The sequence below is a fragment of the Magallana gigas genome, chromosome 7, assembly GCF_963853765.1.
Source record: "Magallana gigas chromosome 7, xbMagGiga1.1, whole genome shotgun sequence".
Classification (NCBI taxonomy): domain Eukaryota; kingdom Metazoa; phylum Mollusca; class Bivalvia; order Ostreida; family Ostreidae; genus Magallana; species Magallana gigas.
Genome location: NC_088859.1, coordinates 19,762,949 through 19,781,463, shown reverse-complemented (window position 1 = coordinate 19,781,463; position 18,515 = coordinate 19,762,949). Strand labels below are relative to the sequence as shown.

The 18,515-nt window shown below is 32.6% G+C and overlaps 2 protein-coding genes across 10 annotated transcripts in view; one reads left to right on the top strand and one right to left on the bottom strand.

Moving 5' to 3' along the window:
• The window catches only part of LOC105341096 (nuclear receptor subfamily 1 group D member 2), a 41,280-nt gene extending 30,536 nt beyond the window's left edge, over positions 1–10,744 (bottom strand). The window contains exons 1-2 of one of the 4 annotated variants that reach the window (XM_034456864.2): positions 289–307; positions 83–183 (exon numbers count right to left, since the gene is read on the bottom strand). Coding sequence is in view for 2 of the 4 variants with exons in the window: in XM_011447407.4 (XP_011445709.4) it covers positions 289–409 (121 nt within the window). In the remaining 2 variants the exon portion in view is untranslated. Of the gene's footprint in view, positions 1–82; positions 184–288; positions 496–10,681 lie in introns of those variants that run through there. The other 3 variants (XM_011447411.4, XM_011447419.4, XM_011447407.4) reach the window with 3 other exon arrangements.
• Positions 32–18,515, top strand: part of LOC105341097 (FERRY endosomal RAB5 effector complex subunit 3) — a 20,755-nt gene continuing 2,271 nt past the window's right edge. The window contains exons 1-11 of one of the 6 annotated variants that reach the window (XM_034456865.2): positions 32–174; positions 3,275–3,415; positions 6,385–6,564; positions 8,348–8,493; positions 11,162–11,343; positions 12,084–12,183; positions 13,865–13,989; positions 16,109–16,209; positions 16,671–16,755; positions 17,319–17,440; positions 18,073–18,245. In XM_034456865.2, the coding sequence (XP_034312756.1) occupies positions 6,405–6,564; positions 8,348–8,493; positions 11,162–11,343; positions 12,084–12,183; positions 13,865–13,989; positions 16,109–16,209; positions 16,671–16,755; positions 17,319–17,440; positions 18,073–18,245 (1,194 nt within the window). In that variant the 5' untranslated portion in view covers positions 32–174; positions 3,275–3,415; positions 6,385–6,404. Of the gene's footprint in view, positions 175–369; positions 518–613; positions 779–3,274; positions 3,416–4,165; positions 4,205–6,384; positions 6,565–8,347; positions 8,494–11,161; positions 11,344–12,083; positions 12,184–13,864; positions 13,990–16,108; positions 16,210–16,670; positions 16,756–17,318; positions 17,441–18,072; positions 18,246–18,515 lie in introns of those variants that run through there. The other 5 variants (XM_011447423.4, XM_011447420.4, XM_011447421.4 and 2 more) reach the window with 5 other exon arrangements.

Here is an 18,515-nt window from a genome sequence, read left to right as displayed (position 1 = left end):
TCAATTCTGAATATGATATTAGTGCTGTTTCATCCTTCTTTAATCAAACAGAGACCTTAATAACAAAGGCGTCACGACTTACCGGTCTGTGTTGATGTAGACTATTTCGTGACCCACTTGGCGGAAACAAAGCAAGACTTCGCCTGTCAAGTCTACACGAGATTCGCCGAACAGGCAAGCACCCTACGTCATAGTTTCATTTCGTCTTTAAACTATTATATTGACTGAAATCTTACAGAAAAGTTGGGCTTATTGACATTTCAAGCAAATATAAAATGTACAACTTACGATTGGGAGCCGACAATTTGTCGTCCATCAATGACCGAGTTTCAACTTCTCCCCAGCAACTTGACCTATTTACCTTTTGCGATCCAATCCACAGTTCCGTATTCAATATGTCTGCGCCCATGCAATTGACTTCCGGGGGTACCTGGTGCGGCTGATTCATTTGTTTTCCCCTGTTTGTCGACATGACACTGCTTACGACATACATCACACGAGATTAAAGGTTATGCAGGTTACAAAAGACGTTCTATTTATTCTAAAATCTTTAATTTAGAACAAGGGAACACGTGGAAACCTTTGAAATTGTGCTGTCCTGTTAGCTGTGTACAACGCCCCCTTGACTGCGTATTTTTTAACAGTAATCAAGGCTGTGTACGGTTGCACGTAGACAAATTTAAAGAATTTAAACCCTGACCACTGCCATTGTATTTGTTCTTCCTTCTACCATTTGGTGCCATGATTTTGCGGGAGATCTCTCTGATAAATTAGCTAGGTCATTCTTTTCTTTCCTATAACTAATGTGTTTATTTTTCTCGTTTTTCATAATCCTTTTGAAATTATCTTCAGGTTATTAAAATAAGATAAATGTAAGCAAGTATATTCTTGCACATGTACTTATGGGTATGATCATGTTGAATTTCTAGAAAATTGATTTTGTGAGAATTCCTACTTCATTAAAATGAATATTTAGATTCGACATTTAAGATACACATATCCCAGTGTTTTGAAAAGATTGTTAATAATCGAATTAATTGCAGACCTATAGAAAAAAAATTAGTCGCATGACAAATAAATCCTGATTTATACATGTAATCATTTTTGTTTTCACAAATTAAATTGAAAACTTTTAATTCAGTCTGTTTATTCATAATCCATTATCAGTGCACCTGTGTGCCAAATTGCCAATTCTCTCTACTTGGGACATAATCAAAGCTTTTCTTAAGATTTTTAGCCTATGTAAAGTGACTTAAATTTGTTGATTTCCATCATATGTGTATTTCTAAATATTCAGTCTATTTCATATGAAGTCCACCTTGGTGTGAACAGTAAGAGTGCTGGATGGCTGTGGTCATTTTACACTATAATTATCTCTACAAGAAGAAGAGCTCTATATAAGGATAAAAGAAATTATTCAGATTTTAAAGCTAAAATATGTGGAGTTTTTCTTTACTAAATAAAATTCTACACGAGCTTAAAAAATCATTTCAAATTTTCTAGAAACTTAAGGAAGATCTGATGGTTAATTTCTTGACTACCCAGCCTCTATAAGTAAGCGTCTGTCTGATCATTAGTGACATAGTGTCTGATCTAGTTTACGTTATTTACTCTCTGGTTAGCAAGCTAGGAGTACAGTTTGGGTACTTGTACTTTTACTATCTGACGCAGTATGGAAATTGACCTTTCGATTATATGATTATTCCAACTTGCACAGAAAAAAGGGTTTTTTTTTCGGTTACCATCGATGGAGTTTAAAACTCCTTTTATTGGGAGAATTCAAATATACATTTTTTTTAATTGATCAGCTCAAGGAAATGTTTGGATGTACATGCATTAATATTATTTTAATATGCAGTAAAGATACATGTTCGTGATATTTGATTGGGAATTTAAAACTTTTTTTTGCTTTTTTACAAATGACTCTTAGTTGCAACAGAGTGTTCATTTATATAATCACAACACCTGCTTAATTTCACATTGGAATAACATGTATATCAAATCAAATATATTAATTGGTCTTTTGATTTCAAATTTCCAGACACATTTTTACTTATAGGAAACAACTAAGTACATGTATTAACAAACTTATAGCTCTTAAATTTTCCCATGGATATGTGACAGAAGATGGACTGTCACAAAACATCATAATTCAAAAATTGACTGTCACATTTAAAGCAGAATAATTCACTTTAATACGGCAGAAAAAAAATTCTTGAAGTGTTTCAAGCATAGAATTTTTTTTATAAATGACATTTTTCGTCATGTTTTCAAGTACACGTCATTTTATTTCACTATAATCCTGCATGGTCAGTACACTACGCAATATTCCATGATATTTTCTGTCTGCTGTCACCGTGGTAAACAAGGTTAAAAGCATTTATCGTTTACATTATGACATCACATTGCACTCGGCGCTCCTTAGGTTTGATTTGATGGCCATACAGTAAAAACACACAGCAAAGTGTAGTTATGATAAAAAACATGAAACAGATTATTGAAAAAAATATTCATAGTCCTACAACTGCACTGGAATCGTGCATTTGCATCATCTTCTCGTACCCTTTGAATTTCATAAATGCACTCAAAAGCTTTTGACATCAGTGCTTTTTCACAATTACGATTTTAATCTGTATGAAAAGTTCGATCCTTCTAGCCTGTATGTTTTTGCACCAAAAAACAAATGGAATTCAGTACACGTACTTTTAAGATGTTTATTTTCAAACTGTTGGTTTTTTTTTCCTTTGCAATATTCCACTAAATGCAAATATATGTATCTGTGCACGCATCAATAAACAAAAGAAGACAATTTGTTGAAGAATGTAAGAATTATAATGATGCTCTTTTCAAATTTGAAATCATGATCATAATGCAAACTAGTGCTTTATAATTTGAGAAAATTAGTTTAATACCTTCTTATCAGGAGAAAGATGAGTTTTCTTTTTTTTCTTTTTCTTTTTTTTTTTTTGGGGGGGGGGGAGGGGTTGGTAAGTTAAGAAGCATTTTGCCTGAGCTCTATAATTGAATCTCAACAGAGACCATTCAGTGAAAACTATTTTTTTTTGGGGGGGGGGGGGATAGGATCTTACTCCCTAAAGATTTTTTGTGTTGTTATACACACAGTTTATGATAAAACTTTAAATCAAAATATATACCTTTTTTTTTTCAAGAGAATTTCTGTCGGGGGGAAGTCATGTTAGTTTGAACAGTGTTAAAAGTTAATTATCAGTGGGAAATTTCAATGCATGTTGATGAATCTTATTTATCTTTTTAGATACCGGCTCCATTACACTTGAGACAGCTAGTGGCACCATTGTACATTAATTGACCAATTTTAAGGGGGACGGTGTAGAAGTACCCCTTCTGAATCAGCTGTATCTTATCATGATCAAACTCCTTTAGCCTCTTATTGTTGGTAAGTGCCATTTAATCTACAATTTAATTTATTGTAAAAAATATGATGAATGTTCAACTAATTTTAACCAAGCAAAGAAAAAAAGTTCAATTAAATTTAAGGGTCTGAAAAAGCAATACCTTTAATTATGAGTATTTTAAAATTGTTTTTGAAGTGAAATCACCTCCTTGTCCCCTATCCCCCACCCCACCACACATTCTTTTTAAAATTTAATTATGAATAATGATGGCAGATTTAAGCTTTTATTTTTGCTAGTCAAGATCTTTTTTTATACAGTCAAACCTCATTATCTCAAACTAGATGGGACTGGTTAAAACCTTCGAGATACCCAAGTTTTCAAGATATCAAGGGTAAAATACTTAAAATATAAGAGTTTGGGACTTAAAATCACTTTGACATATCCATTATATTCAAGATATCAGTGTTTGAGATACCGTAGTTTAACTGTAAATGATTTTGTTTTATAGATAAGAAAAATACCCAGCTTTCTTAAAAAAAAATATTTAAAAAAAAAATAGAAAATTCTTATAGTATCAAATAAAATGAAGAAGTTGATTTTTACAGTGTTAGTGTACCAAGCTATACAGTCGGGTGGGTAGAACCACAAAAAGTAGTAACCCAGGGGCTTACCCAGGCAGAGATTATATGTACTGTACTCTAGGCCTATCATAGGACCAAGTAACAAGTTTTGATCCTTTTATAAAGTACTTGTATTATTATATATAGGGCAGATCCATTACTGTGGAAGAAAGTTTTAAAATTACACATATGGACCTTGCCATTCTACATGTAAGATAGGACATAGTTTCAAAATACCATACACTTTATTTTGTTGGATTTGTGCTTATTAAATTTAATTAAATCATTACTTTTGGCTTATTAGTTATTTGGTATATGAGCATTTGGCATGCTTTTGAAATTCAAGTCATGATGTTTCTGCATAGCTAAGATAAAGATCCTATCCTTAATGGTTATTGATATTTAAATAAAATTTTTGGACAAAATGACTTCTGTCATAAAAATGGGAAAATGAGGGGGGGGGGGGGATGAATTGTTTATTAATTAGTCTTTAATTACCAGTTTTATCAGTGTATGATATTTACAGTTAATTTTGATTTGCTCAGATGAGCATTTTTTCCCCAATGTTGATGCAGAATTAACTAATGGTTATACTATCAAGTATATTTATGTTCACGCAAAACATGGCCATATTTTAATCTTGATGTGAAGAAATGTGTCAGGTGCATAAAATTACCTAAAAATTAATGGCCATGCATGCAATTTAATTAATGTTCATAAAAATTGACATTAATTAGGAAATGCGTTAATTGCTATGGAATGAATGCTGATAGTTTTTGTGGGGGTCATTTTCTTGTTTGATTAATATATGTTTATGATGTAATCTCGTGGATGAGGGGAACCCACAGAAATTCACGAAAATTATCGTATTTCGGGAAAGGGAATGGGGTTGGGGGGATCTTTAAAGCTATTTTAATGCAATTTTTGGCACAGTTAAGTTTTCTTTATCATTAAGATTTGCATATGTATGAAACTATAAACAAAGGTGCAATATCATATCCTAATAGAATGTTTACAGAGACTGATATGTATTTTTCATTCGTGTGCATTATTAATTGATTACCGCATGTACCTTTATTATCATGGAACGTGATGTTACAGGCAGATCGTGTATCGAGTGAATCGTAAAAATGCATTCTCAGTCGCATCAAAACCAATCACAATGTGTTTTCCTTTTATTCGCTGTTTCATTATGATGAATATCACAATAAAATTTTTATATGATTTTTTTTTTTTTTTTTTTTAGAAATGCAGTCATGTGCATTAAAAAGATTACTTGGAAAAACAAAATCACCTAAAATGTTTATCAATTTCAAAGTGAGAAATGGTGATGTAATAATTATTTTGTTTTCCGACAAGAACTTTTAATTTTGCTTTTTATATGATTATTGTTGAATTATACTGGATATATATTTAAGTTTGACGTTAAAAACTTTGGAATATTTATGGGGAAAACTTTAAACTAATTCCTCGTTCCTAGTATTTCTCCTGTGAGTGGTCAGAAATCAAAAAATTATTTCGTGAAGCAGAAGTTAAAATAAAAAACAAAACAGGAAGACATGATCAAACAACTTTAAAAAATTCAGTTTAATTATCACACAAATATTAATGTCTTTCATAATCAATTATGAACAGGATGCATTGTTTGGTAATGTTTGTAAAATTGATGACTGAATTCTTGAAAATTGATATACCGTTACTAAAACCATTCTGGAAACTTCTTTTTTTAATAAGATTTCTTAATTTTTTAACAAACACAGCAATCTCTCTCCCCCCCCCCCCCCCCCCCCACACTATACCTTTCCTTTTCTTTAAAACACCCACCACATTTAGGATTTTATTCTTGTAAATCTGGGGTTGATATATTCATAATTACACTCTAAGGCTGCAAATTAAAATCCTTTAGCTCGCAACCCCATTAGTGAAAATAGGGTACTGAACTACTCAGTTAAAAATGTCCATGCTGTAAAGGTCGTATGATCATATGAATCACATGATTAAGAAATGCATATCTGTCCTAATTTGTACTTCTTTGAATAATTAGAATGTACTTTTTAGTAATCCATTAATTATTAGCAAATTCTGTGCTCTTTTGCTCTTTAAACATCTTATTTTAATGAATATGAATTAAAGATGTTTCCTTGCTATTATGCAAAAAGTTAAAAAAAAAAAGAGGAAGAACTTTAAACTCCTTAGAACAACATAAACTGTATATGCCTGGTAATTCCATCAACTATTTTTGTGGGTGAAAAAAGAAAAAAAAAAAAAGGTTTACTTAGCATCATTAATTGTAGCAATTAACTATTTTGGTGTTTTGGGGGGACCATTCCCAACCTAACAGAGGTGGTCTTATCTTCAGATTAAAAATAATCGACTTCCTCTTTATTCAGCATTATCTGATACCTGAACAATGAGTGGGAGCAAGATTATAGATTTCCACTACCAGTTCCGCAGCAAGGACCTGACCTCCACGCTAACAGTACCTGTCACCATCCCGAACCCCCAGCCCGCCTCCGACCTCGTTGGTCGGCTGGTCAACGCCCACAACCTACCATGCTACGTGGAGGAAGGTAAGAAAAGGACAAATTTTCAAAAAAATGTTGGGAGAAATGTGCATCCACAACCTGTCATGTTATGAAAAGGAAGGTAAATGATAATCAGATGCTCCAAAAAAGTCTACACTACCTTCCATGTTTAATGAAATGATGGTCAAATGCCTGAAAAGTGTTTGAATTTTTTTCTGAGAATGTGTGAATCTACAACTTGCCCTGTTACAAGGTAGAAGGGAAGATATGGTTGATTGGCAATGAAATTTCAGAAAAATGTAGCATAAACATTTTAATAAAAGAATAAGACAAATATATTGAGGCCACACCAATATAATTTCTTGTTCATCAGACCCCGCACTTTAGTATTTAAACAAAACTATACAAATAGTAGTATTATTAATTCCCCGCATCCATCTGCGCTGTCTTCTGTTCTATTTCCGCTCTATTTTTGTATTTTTAGTAGTTTTACTTCATAAATCAGAAACTAGTAGAAAAATATAACCGTACGACAAATTTTATTTTTCCGCCTAAATATTTTTCCTATGAAAAAAATTTATTTTACTATTTAATTGCTCGCTCGTACTTTTTTTCATTTGATGTCCGGCGAACAAGAAATGATATTGGTGTGGCCTGATATTTTGTTTATGATTTTTTGATTTACTGATAAGTGGTTTTTTTTTTTTCAACATCCTATTTGAAACTGCACATAGTCATCCCTAGATATGAAAGTTGTTATAGATATATACAAACTTTGGATGTGCCCAAAACCATTAAACTTGGATCGATATTTTTTTTGGACAAAAATAAAATTTTTGTTGTTGTATATGTAGCTGACAAATACATTTTAATAAATATTCTGACAATCATAATTATTAAAAAATGATAAAGATTTTGCAGTTTTACATCAAGATATCAAACAACTTTTTTTTAAGGTGGACAAACTAGTACCTCCATGACACAGAACCTCAATCTCAGTTTTCAAACTTTTATTAAAAAAAAAAAGAAAATAGACTTTTATTCTTAGTCAAGATGCTACATATTTTACTTTAACATGTACCAATTATGATAACTATTTTACTTACGAATATTCGGTATAATTATAGAAAATAATAAATAAAAGAGTCAATGTGTTACCTTGTTAAGAAGAGAACATTCATGCACTCAGTTTTTAAGTATCCAAAATGTTTATTAGATTTCTATTAATTTTGTATGTGTTTTGTTGCGTACACCTGAAGATTGCATTGTTTCTCAGAATATTCTACATTTGTTTTAAGTTTCTTGTTTTTTGTATATGAAGGTTTACCGGTATGTGTATTAAGCTCTGTCCAGCTATTTGTTTGTTTCTCTGTTTTTGAGCAATCAATTTGTCAATGGATGCCTGTCTGTATAGGCCTATATGCATGTATAGATAAAAAGTCAAACTTGGTTATCTTCAACGGGATGGGACTGTTTAAAAACTTCGAGATATTCAAGTATTTGACATATCGAGAGTATTTTACTTAAAAAAAATAAGTGGTTTGAGACTCACAATTCACTTCGACATATCCATTGTATTTGAGATATCAGTGTTTGAGATATTGAAGTTCAACTGTACTTGTAAAGCAGAAATAAACAGAGAACCAACTGTGTAAGCTATATAATTCCTGTCAGCTAGCTAGGCCTTAGTTTTTATATTGAGTTTGTGTTGAAGTCAGACAGAATCCATCTCTGTGCATTGCAAATTGAGAAAAGTAAAATCAATGAACTTTTGCTCTGCAAATAATTTTTTTTTTCCTTTCTCTTCTTCCATTTCCAAATGATACAGATTTAAAGAACAAGCTCGAGAAATTTATGACAGAGGAAACCAACAAACTGTTTGATGAAAATTCGCAGAAAGCTCTCCAGAGGTTGAAAAATGGAGACATTAATATAGATGATGTTGTCACGAAATGGCACAACGCCTTTAGTGAGGTACGACTTTTTAACCCACAAACAGGATGTTAAACTATATGTATACTAAACAAACAAATTTGATATTGCTTAATTTAAAATAAGCAATATGTTTACTGAATTACTTCTTTGATTTTTGTTTTCCATTTTTAAGGAAAAAATTTTCACCAAAATATCACAAAAAAGATTTTTTGAAAAACACAATGACATGCAGTAATAAATGAAAGTTTTCCAGTTTGAAATTTTTTTAATGCTATGAAAATGTGTTAATTAAAATTTGATCAAAAGATGTGATGTTTTGCAAGTAGATTAGGTTGCAGGATGTTAAACTGTAGTGTTATGAAAGAGTAGCTATACATTTAGTCACAAAACAGGATATAAACGGAGTTATTCTATTTTTCTAAAATGTTTTCTATCAATTATGTAGGAGTATCCATGCATTCACATGAGTCATTTGACCGTGTTTTTCTTCTGTCAATAATAATATCTATGGACATGCACATACAATAAAAAATTGATGTAACTGTTACACGACACATTAACAGGTGGAAAAGATTAATGTATGCAAAAGTCAATGAAGAATTCATTGTTCTGTTACAATCCTTCATAAACATCATTGCATAAGAAAGCTGTGTGGTTTTAACATTTGATAAAAACAGTTGCTCTTTGTGTGTGCAAATATTGTGATCAATTCGGGTCTCAAAAGACAAAGGTTTAACTTTAAAATATCATTAAGAGATGTTGTTTTTTCCCTTGATTTATTAAGCAGTTACCATTTAGAGATTGCATGGGTGGAGTAAGAGAGTAGATAGAGGGAAAAGGAGTTAAGATGCACATTACTAAGTGTTCCTAGGCCAGTGACCCAAAGATTGTTGGTTCAAGCCCTGCTGTGGTCACTTAATGTTGTGTGTTAGGTGTTCAGCCAGTAACTGAAAGGTTGTTGGTTCAAGCCCTGCTGTGATAACTTAATGTTGTGTGTTAGGTGTTTAGCCAGTAACCCAAAGGTTGTTGGTTCAAGCCCTGCTGTAATCTCTTAATGTTTGTTGTGTCATAACTAAAATAGACGAAACACTTCGTATACATTGTCTCAGTCCAATAAGTTGCAGTGGAGTAGTAGTTTACACTAGGGGTTAACTTGCGACAGGATAGGTGTCCCACCCAGGGGGAGTCAATGATCCTCATTCCCTTAGCAACAAGAAAACTGGAGATAAGCACCAGCTCTGTTTGCCTTCAAGGCTCGGAGAAGCTTGTTCATGACAAAAAGTTTTAAAAATACACATGTTCTGTAAAATATATAAATCTCTAAAAACACAAACAATTAGAATTGTCAAATTTTCAGGACAACCACTCCCTACTTCAGGACACAAAGAATAAATTGCATGGACTATTCCATGATAATATTTTGATAGTTTATCAGCCAGTTTTAGTGCTTTAAATATTCAGTGTTTTTTTACTGTAAAAAAAATGTATATGCTGCAGCAAAATACACATGTACTGTTAGCTGTATTGTAAAATATACATGTAATGTAATATAATAATATTTATGTCATATCAAATTTGATATCAAGGTATTGTAACTCACTCCTCTAACAAGAGGAGGTCAGGTTATTTATAGATTATAGTTCTTGTTTGTCAGTAAGTCGGTCAAACTGCTGGTAAGGTTTCATTTATGAATTGACCTTTAAATAGGCAACATGGAAGACTCCTCAGGATCTTCATTCAAGTCAAAAAGTCAAGGGTCACAAAGGGGCTGTTGTTCCAAATGAAATTTATTATTTGATATTTACCATACTTTTAAAAATACAGTGATATTTCATATTTAACCTCCAGTAGTGAAAAAGAGGTAAATTAAGAACCCAAAAGAGGGATCATTGCACAAATCTTTTTCACATAGATTTTTAAGTGTGTTATCAACAATATCAACACATGCATAAAAAGTTTGCATGCATTTTAATTCTATCAAAATTGATTAAGTTTTCCCTGGGAATGTAATTAAATGTTTATTACATGAACCAGCTGAAATCATTGTGTCCATGGGTTTCAGATACTATTACTTATTAGTTTTGTTACTGATCGTTTACAGAAATTTGTGGGCTCGGTAAAGTCTATTGAGAGTTTTGTTTTGTCGAGGACCTAAAGTTTGATGTGTAAACAAACAAAAGATACTATATAACAATGAAATTTATAGCTTAATTCTCTATTTTTTTACCTTCCTCGTCAGTCGTCTGTGCAAACCTGGAATCCATTGTAGGATCGTAATATTACGTCACGGGCAAAAGGGGGTCACTCTAAATATTTTGGGGCTTAAAAATTAATGGTATGGTTGAACGTTTGTGTAAAAAATCAGCTCAAATAAATTACGTCCGCCATGTCGCCGTGTAAATTTTTACGCTTGCCGTTTAAAGAAATTTATAAGGCAATCACGTGACACGATTCATCCACTGACGTCGAGACAATCTAGTCCATTCTTTAATCAAATCGTGAGAATATAATATCGCAAGCACCAAACTTTTTTTATGATTCTGTATAGTTCCCAAATGTCAGAAAAATCATAGCAAAATTATATATTCAATCAAGATTTTACATGTATATTGATTCCTTGGGCCTAATTAGGAATCAACAGCAGTAGATCTAATCTTGAAAATGAAAAATCCCAAAGGGTAAGTAGAATTGTTTTAATTATTATTAGGAAGTCAAGCGTTATGCCAAGCCAGAGAGTGTGACGGAACAGCAGGTGTTCTCCGAGGTGTATCACAGTCTGATCCACTCACCCGCCCTCGACACGCTCCTCAACCTTGAGCACACATATGCCCTTACAATCGAGGACCTGATACAGCAGAGGGACAAAGACCTTGAATACCTAGATGACAGGTGATTGAATGATAGATAGAAACAAATCTTAAGTTTTGTATCATCCTGTTTAATACCTATACATTTATATAAATTTGGTGAATTTTTATATATAGACAAAAAAATTTGAACATTTAATTTTTTTGTAATTTTTTTTTTAACAATGCCAACATTTTATATTTTCAACATATATGTTTTATGTACCTTAATTACCTAATAGATAATCAGTTTTTCTTTAACTGCTTGTGATTGAGAAACTCTACAAGTTATACATGTGTCCGGAAAAATAATATTTCCTACTGATTTTTTAGTTCATGCAAGGTCACAATCTGCCCTTGTCATCATTTTTCAAAAATTGCAATTCATACCATGTGATCCATCTGAAGTACCGGTACCTAGATAAACCTTATGATGACCTTCCATAGATTTTAAAGTCAGACAGTTCAGAATTGAAAGTCGTGTCAGTAGTATCAGACTATTGTCTGTTAATACATTTGTATTCATTTGCACCACACAGAATACTTATTCTCATGCTGGTTTCCATTTCTTGAAATAAAAAAATTAAATTTCATTTCTTTTATGGTTCCGGCCTATCAAATCCATTGATATATGGGTATCAGTATCTTCAAATGACACATTAGAACATTGAAAGTTTTTGCCTCAGTGGTTGGAAATTAAGATTCAGTGGTTAAAAATCAAGATGTTTCTTAAGATTCAGTGGTAATTAAAAGAAAAAAAATCAAGATGTTTCTGTTCACCAGACAAAGAGAGGAGATGGAGGATGCAATGAAGAATGCTGGGACCAAGTACACAGATGCCCAGGTGAACCAGCTGGCCCAGCGGCATATTGACAACTCACAGGTATGTGGTCCAGAAAAAGGTCTAGTTATCTGGTTCTAATAGTGACATAATTTAAAAGCAGTGTTCATTATTTATTCCAAGGTATGTGGTCCAAAAATAATCAATTTATCTGGTAAAGCAACATATTAGCCATTGTTAATTATTTATTCCAAGGTATGTGGTCCAAAAATGTTCAGTTTATCTGGTTAAGCAACATATTAACCATTGTTAATTATCTATTCCAAGGTATGTGGTCCAAAAATGTTAGGCGAACAAAAAATGTTCAATTTATTTTGTTGAGCAGACTATTAACTCTTTCCAGATGAGTGATCAATAAAGGTTTTTTTTTTACCTGATTAAGAGATATCTCAACTATTTCACTGTTTGTGGCCCAAAAAAGTTCAAATTATCTGGTTTTGAAATATCAACATATCATATTAACTATTAATTCCAAGAAATTAGGTTCAAATAAGTTTATAGTACATCTGGTTCTTATAATTCCTAGAAACTGGTACATGTATTTGTTGAAAAAAAAGGTGAAGCTTAGAGAGTTTTAGATAACTGCCACTTCAGAAACATTTTGACAAGTGGCTTAGCAGTGACTTGGCTAACTCAGAGATTGATATCTCATTGGGAGGTTCAACTTGGCTAGATCAGAAAACAAGAAATTGATAAATCATAATACAATTTAACTTAATGGCTAACTCAAAACAATTCACCTCAAATTGCTTTGAGACATTTATAAAACGCAGTAAAAGATTGATAAATTGGCCAGCTTAAAGTTACATATACCAGTACTAGTTTAAGATATAGTTTGACTTGACCATCTCAGAGATATAATCAATATTTTAACCTGGCCAGCTCATTAACTTAATGGTAGCTCAAAAGACAGCTCAACTTAGTAGCTCAGAGTCCTTTTATAAATTCATTAAAAAGTTCCACCGGGTCTATTTTAAGATAATTGACTCAGAAGACAGATAAATTACAAAATGGTAATGTCCCAAAATAGTTTGATTTACCAGACCGAGTACTCAATGGTAATATCCCAAAATAGTTCAGTTCTACAAATATTGACTGATATGGACCCATTGACGATTTACATTACAGGTATTTAGTTTCAGAAAAGGTTCAATTTGGGGAAGGGATAAGAAGAATAGGCAGGGTGTGATAACACAGAATTAATGACCGAATTATGTACATAACTTCCAGGTTTGTGGTTTGCGTGTGGGTTGATGAGTGGATTTGATCTTTGGGAGTTGTTCGCCATTAACTCCTACATGCATTCTGTTCCTGCAGATGTTAGAATACCATGACCCATGCTAATCTTTTTGCACATTTTTTGATTCATGAGATAACTATCAGCAAGACTTGTATTCATCTTTAAGAGTAGTTTGAATAATCCTATTCACTAACAGTGCAGTACAGTAACTAGATATTGAAATACTGCAGGTATTATTCACTGGGTTAGATTTTAACTTCCCCCCCCCCTTCTCCTGTAAGTTTTATAGCATTGACTTAGGTTTCATTAATATTCAACTGCATCAATATTAAAATCAGAGTTCAAGGACACATTAACATTTGTGAACAGTTATATCACTTAAATAGATAGACATTTTATTTCTTTGATTGGCTCAACAATGAGATTCAGAAAAATAGTACTCAATATGATGAAGTCAAAGTACCACTGGTCATTACATTTCAGTTGATAAGTGGAAAGTGGAGTAGTGAGTTGTCCAACCTGAGAGATACACAGAAGCGTGAGTTTAGGGAGTGGGTGCTGAAAGTCCATGAAGACACGCAGTCTCCATCCAAATCCACTAGCTATCTGTAAGTTCTCAGTCTTATCAAGGTTCATAACTACAACAAGCATGGTTTTAATTTTAAACACAAAGAGTTGAGAGAGAGAGAGAGAGAGAGAGAGAGAGAGAGAGAGAGAGAGAGAGAGAGAGAGAGAGAGATTCATAAATACAACAAGCATGGTTTTAATTTTAAACAGAGTTTTGAGAGAGAGAGAGAGAGAGAGAGAGAGAGAGAGAGTATAAACAGGAAATATGACACCAGAGTTTTATAATTTATTGGTTAATTTCAAATGAAATCATTGAACCAGCATCAAGTAAAAGTAAATCATTTATACCAGCACCTTAATGATTGGAAAGTGACAAATTTATGATGACAATGAATATTTAATTACATATTGCAGTGCAACATGACCTATTTTAAAAATACTGCAAATAAACCCATATACAGTGAAATAAGGAGGTATTTATCAAATGAATGCATAAGGATTTGTTGGCATTAGTTTAAATTTGTATTTCATATTAAACATCTGGGTTTTATGCGATTGTAATCTTTGCACTATGTTCAGGAAGCAAAATTGGCCGATTTTTTTTTTGTTTTTTGTTTCTTGGGGAACACTAAATGGGAATTTTCCAGCCAATATTGTCCTGTTCTAATTTATAGGTACTTCATGCTAATAAGCAAAGCTCTGGATGTTATAATGTGGCAGTATTTTTAGCTCAAACCAATTTTTTTTCTATAATGGGAGCTCTAGTTGCCGGAATAATTTTTTTTAAAAATGAACATTAGATAATGCATGTATTTTTACAGAATTTTAAAAATAATAGATAGATAACGTGCTTTGGAGTCATGCAGACTGAATTTATGTTGTTAACTCCCCTGCTTTAAGGGACCATATATCTTACAAGAAAAATTTTTGAAGTAATATGTCACTTAAAATTAAGATAGGTGGCCTTTAATTCCAGCCTTTATCAATCAATATATGAATAAGATTTATCTCTAGTTAACTGAATTACAATTTTCAAAACAGAATACTAGTAAGGGGAATTTGACAAACATATGTTAAATTGTTAACCAAAAATGCAAGCAAGCAAAACTAGGTGACCTAATTTTCTGAAGAAATAGTTCAAGTGCCTCTACTATAATTGTATTGTTGTTCAAGGCATTACGCAGTGTGGATTTCTTGTTACACCTTTTTCCTTTCTCTTAAGTGGAATTTAAAACAAATAAATAAATAGCATCGTTAACAGAATTAGTTATAATACTCAAATGAAAATTTTCCAGATGATTTTTAAGAAGTGTGTGAGTGTCAGAGAAAGTGTTTGAGTGAGCCACAGACCATTGAAAGAATAGTCAATGTAATCGATTTAGGGTCAAGTGTGGAGGAAAACCCCAAACACGTACTCTTCCTGTCGTCTGGAGTGATTTCCTGCTTCCATGATCCTATTGTTGGTCTATCACATCTTCGTCAGTACAGGTCACCTCCTTAAAAAAATCCAACAAATCGTATAGGGATGTCCGGCAGAATTTCCTTTCCTGGGACATGATCCATCCAAAAGGTGACACGCCCGTGATAACAGAACACGATTATGATTCAAAATGGCAACTATTGTCTGATCTCCCTGGTGCTGCACTTGGAAACCTTGGTTATTGAATGCTCATTTCCTTGATATGAATTCAAAAATATAGATTTGTACTCAAAAAAGAAGGAAAACTGTACTATCTTTGGGCTAAAGAAAAACCCAGAAAAATTCATGAATAGCTATATTGCATAATTAAAAACAGATCTACTAATATAGAAATGGACTGACGTGACTGTTTTGATGACTTGTGGATTAAATCGTCAGATACTCAATGGGAAAACCCAAAGGAAATAAATGATGAATTTGGATGGATGGATGGATGGATGGATGGATGGATGGATAGATAGATAGATAGATAGATAGATAGATAGATAGATAGATAGATAGATAGATGAAATAAAATATTGCTGATCATTTATTACAGTGTTTTTATCATATGTCAAAGATTAGTCTGCTAATGAACAAATTGAGAACAAAATTGTTTTCAGGATCTTGTCCAATTGAAAGACAAGAAATAGGCATGCATTTTTATATTCTAAAATTTTAAAACACTTCTTTTCTGTTAGAAACCGAGTGAGAGCCCTCAGCAGTAGTCTACCGGAGGCAGAAGAGAATGAAAGGGGACCTAACACCATTAGGATGGAGGAGAGCTTCACTATACACCTTGGTGGGCAGACATTTGTAAAGAAAAAAAAAATTAACTTTAAGATCTAAGAAATATCTTATATTGAATCACTCTTATATTCTTCATTGAGAAACGTAGATTTTTATTGTCAATAAGTTTAACTTTTGCCATAAATAAATGAATAAATAACTCAAAAAGTTTCGTTAACACAGAGTACTTATCTACCTGTTTTTTATCAAAGACCCATTTCATATTTATTTGGCAAGCTTTTATTTTGGTACATACTTTTAAAATAAGGTATCTTGAACATTACATTGTTTCGAATTCAATCTTAATTACTGTTTCTTAATTTGCATATTTAAACCTTAAAATATCTCAAATTCAGGGTCATCTTGCATTTTTTGAGTTTATATACATTAATGTACATGTATCTGTTTTTTGCAGGATGTGCGAAACAAAACATTACTAAGAAAATACTGCATGTTTATTTTTATTTTTTTCAGGTGCTCAGATGAAAACTACACACAATCTTCGTTTACTCTGTACAGATATCCTAGACCTATGTCGGCACAAAACACACACAGTGGGGTAGGAAAAATTATCTTAATATCTAACAATAAATCAATGATTTAGTTTCTTTGGTGAAATACAAGACTATGGTAAAAGTGGTCATTTACTTTGGTGGTTATTTTTGCTGGTGGTTAGGTATGGCTTTTTTTTTAGTCAAACAATTGGCATGGATCTTAAATATGCAGATTTACCACACTAAAGTTTTATTTTTTTACCATACGCGTGGGGGATTTTACATGATTTTAAGTGTACCACTAAACAGGTGTAAAATTCCTCGTAAATAACCACTTTTACAGTATAAGCATGAATGATATTGAAAGATGTTGACTACCCACTAGTCTGGTAATGTGTTCGAAAATTTCAAGAGTGTGAAAAATCTCATGAATTTCATATCAATTAGAATTAAAAGTGAACAGTAAATCATGGATAGAAAGGTGATAGGAACTGAGGAGTAAAATTTTCTTCACTCTTTTGCTAAACTTTACAAAATGTCAGTTACAGTGTAATGAAATGTGAGACCTGACTTATAAGTATTGTGTATCAATGTTGAGTCGTTGACAGACATTCGTTCTGTTTTACAGTGGAATGGTCATTCCTCAACCTCAGAGACTGCAGACCGCCATGTCCCTCTACTCCAATGACCTTTGTGCACTGATCATGATGGTTGATAACCGATTGAACTCGTACACAGGGCTTAAACGAGGTTCAATAATTCATACATACACGCATCTGCCCTAATAGCAGATATTGATCTAGTCATTAAATGTAGTACAGACTATCTCGGCCAAATGACCTTTACTTGAGAGTTATCGTTATCTTTCAAACTAAAATATTGTTAATGAATCATGCATGGAATCTGTAGAAATGAAAATCTCAGTAAAAATACTTCTGCAATTCATTAAATCTTTCAGAGAAATGTTTCAGTTTGACAAAAATGATTTTCCATTGAAAAAAATCTGGAATGGCACACCTCAATATTGTGACCGTTACTTCCTATGGAAATAATAAAATCAAATATAAATTTTATTTTTTTCTTTCCCAAACTCATTACCTAACAGCATATTGTGTTGGGTCAGAGCGTTAACTGTGAATCTGTAAGTCATGAGTTAGATTGAATCCTGCGGGGTATTTTATAATTTTTACCTTTCCAAAAATTTTAAGAGTTTTTGGTCAAATATTGTAAAATTTAAAAATTCTAAACTGATGAAAGTATATAATTATGATGTACTTTTATCCAAATTAATATTGACCTTTGTCCCAAACCATCTTAAGATTGAAACACTTGACAGGTAAGATGTGTGAATGATAAGAAAGATAACTCTATTTTTTTAACAGATTTCTCCAAAGTTTGTGAACAGTCAACTGACTTCCACTTTCCTGATCTTGAGCAACAGTTTGCGATCATAGAACAGGAACTTGCTCTGGCCAATGAACACCGCCAGCAACACAAACACTCGGAGGATGCAGACAAAGTCAGCCTCAAAAGCAGCAGCAGTACATCTAGTGAGGTCAGTGTCACTTCAACTCTTACAACTACCGGTACAAGCACAGCATAGGAGCCTTATATATTGGTAGCAAATTAACATACTGGTAATCTCAATTAATACACTGGTAAAGGTAGATTTTTCCTTCAGAAAACCAGGTTGTAAATGGTAGGTGGGTGGGTGGGTGCCAAAAGGGTACCCATATTGTATTGATTCTCCTACACTTGGGAAGTTTTTGTTCTGCAGATCAATTGAACATATATCAGAGTTATGCATGTTACCGGAGTACTTGGA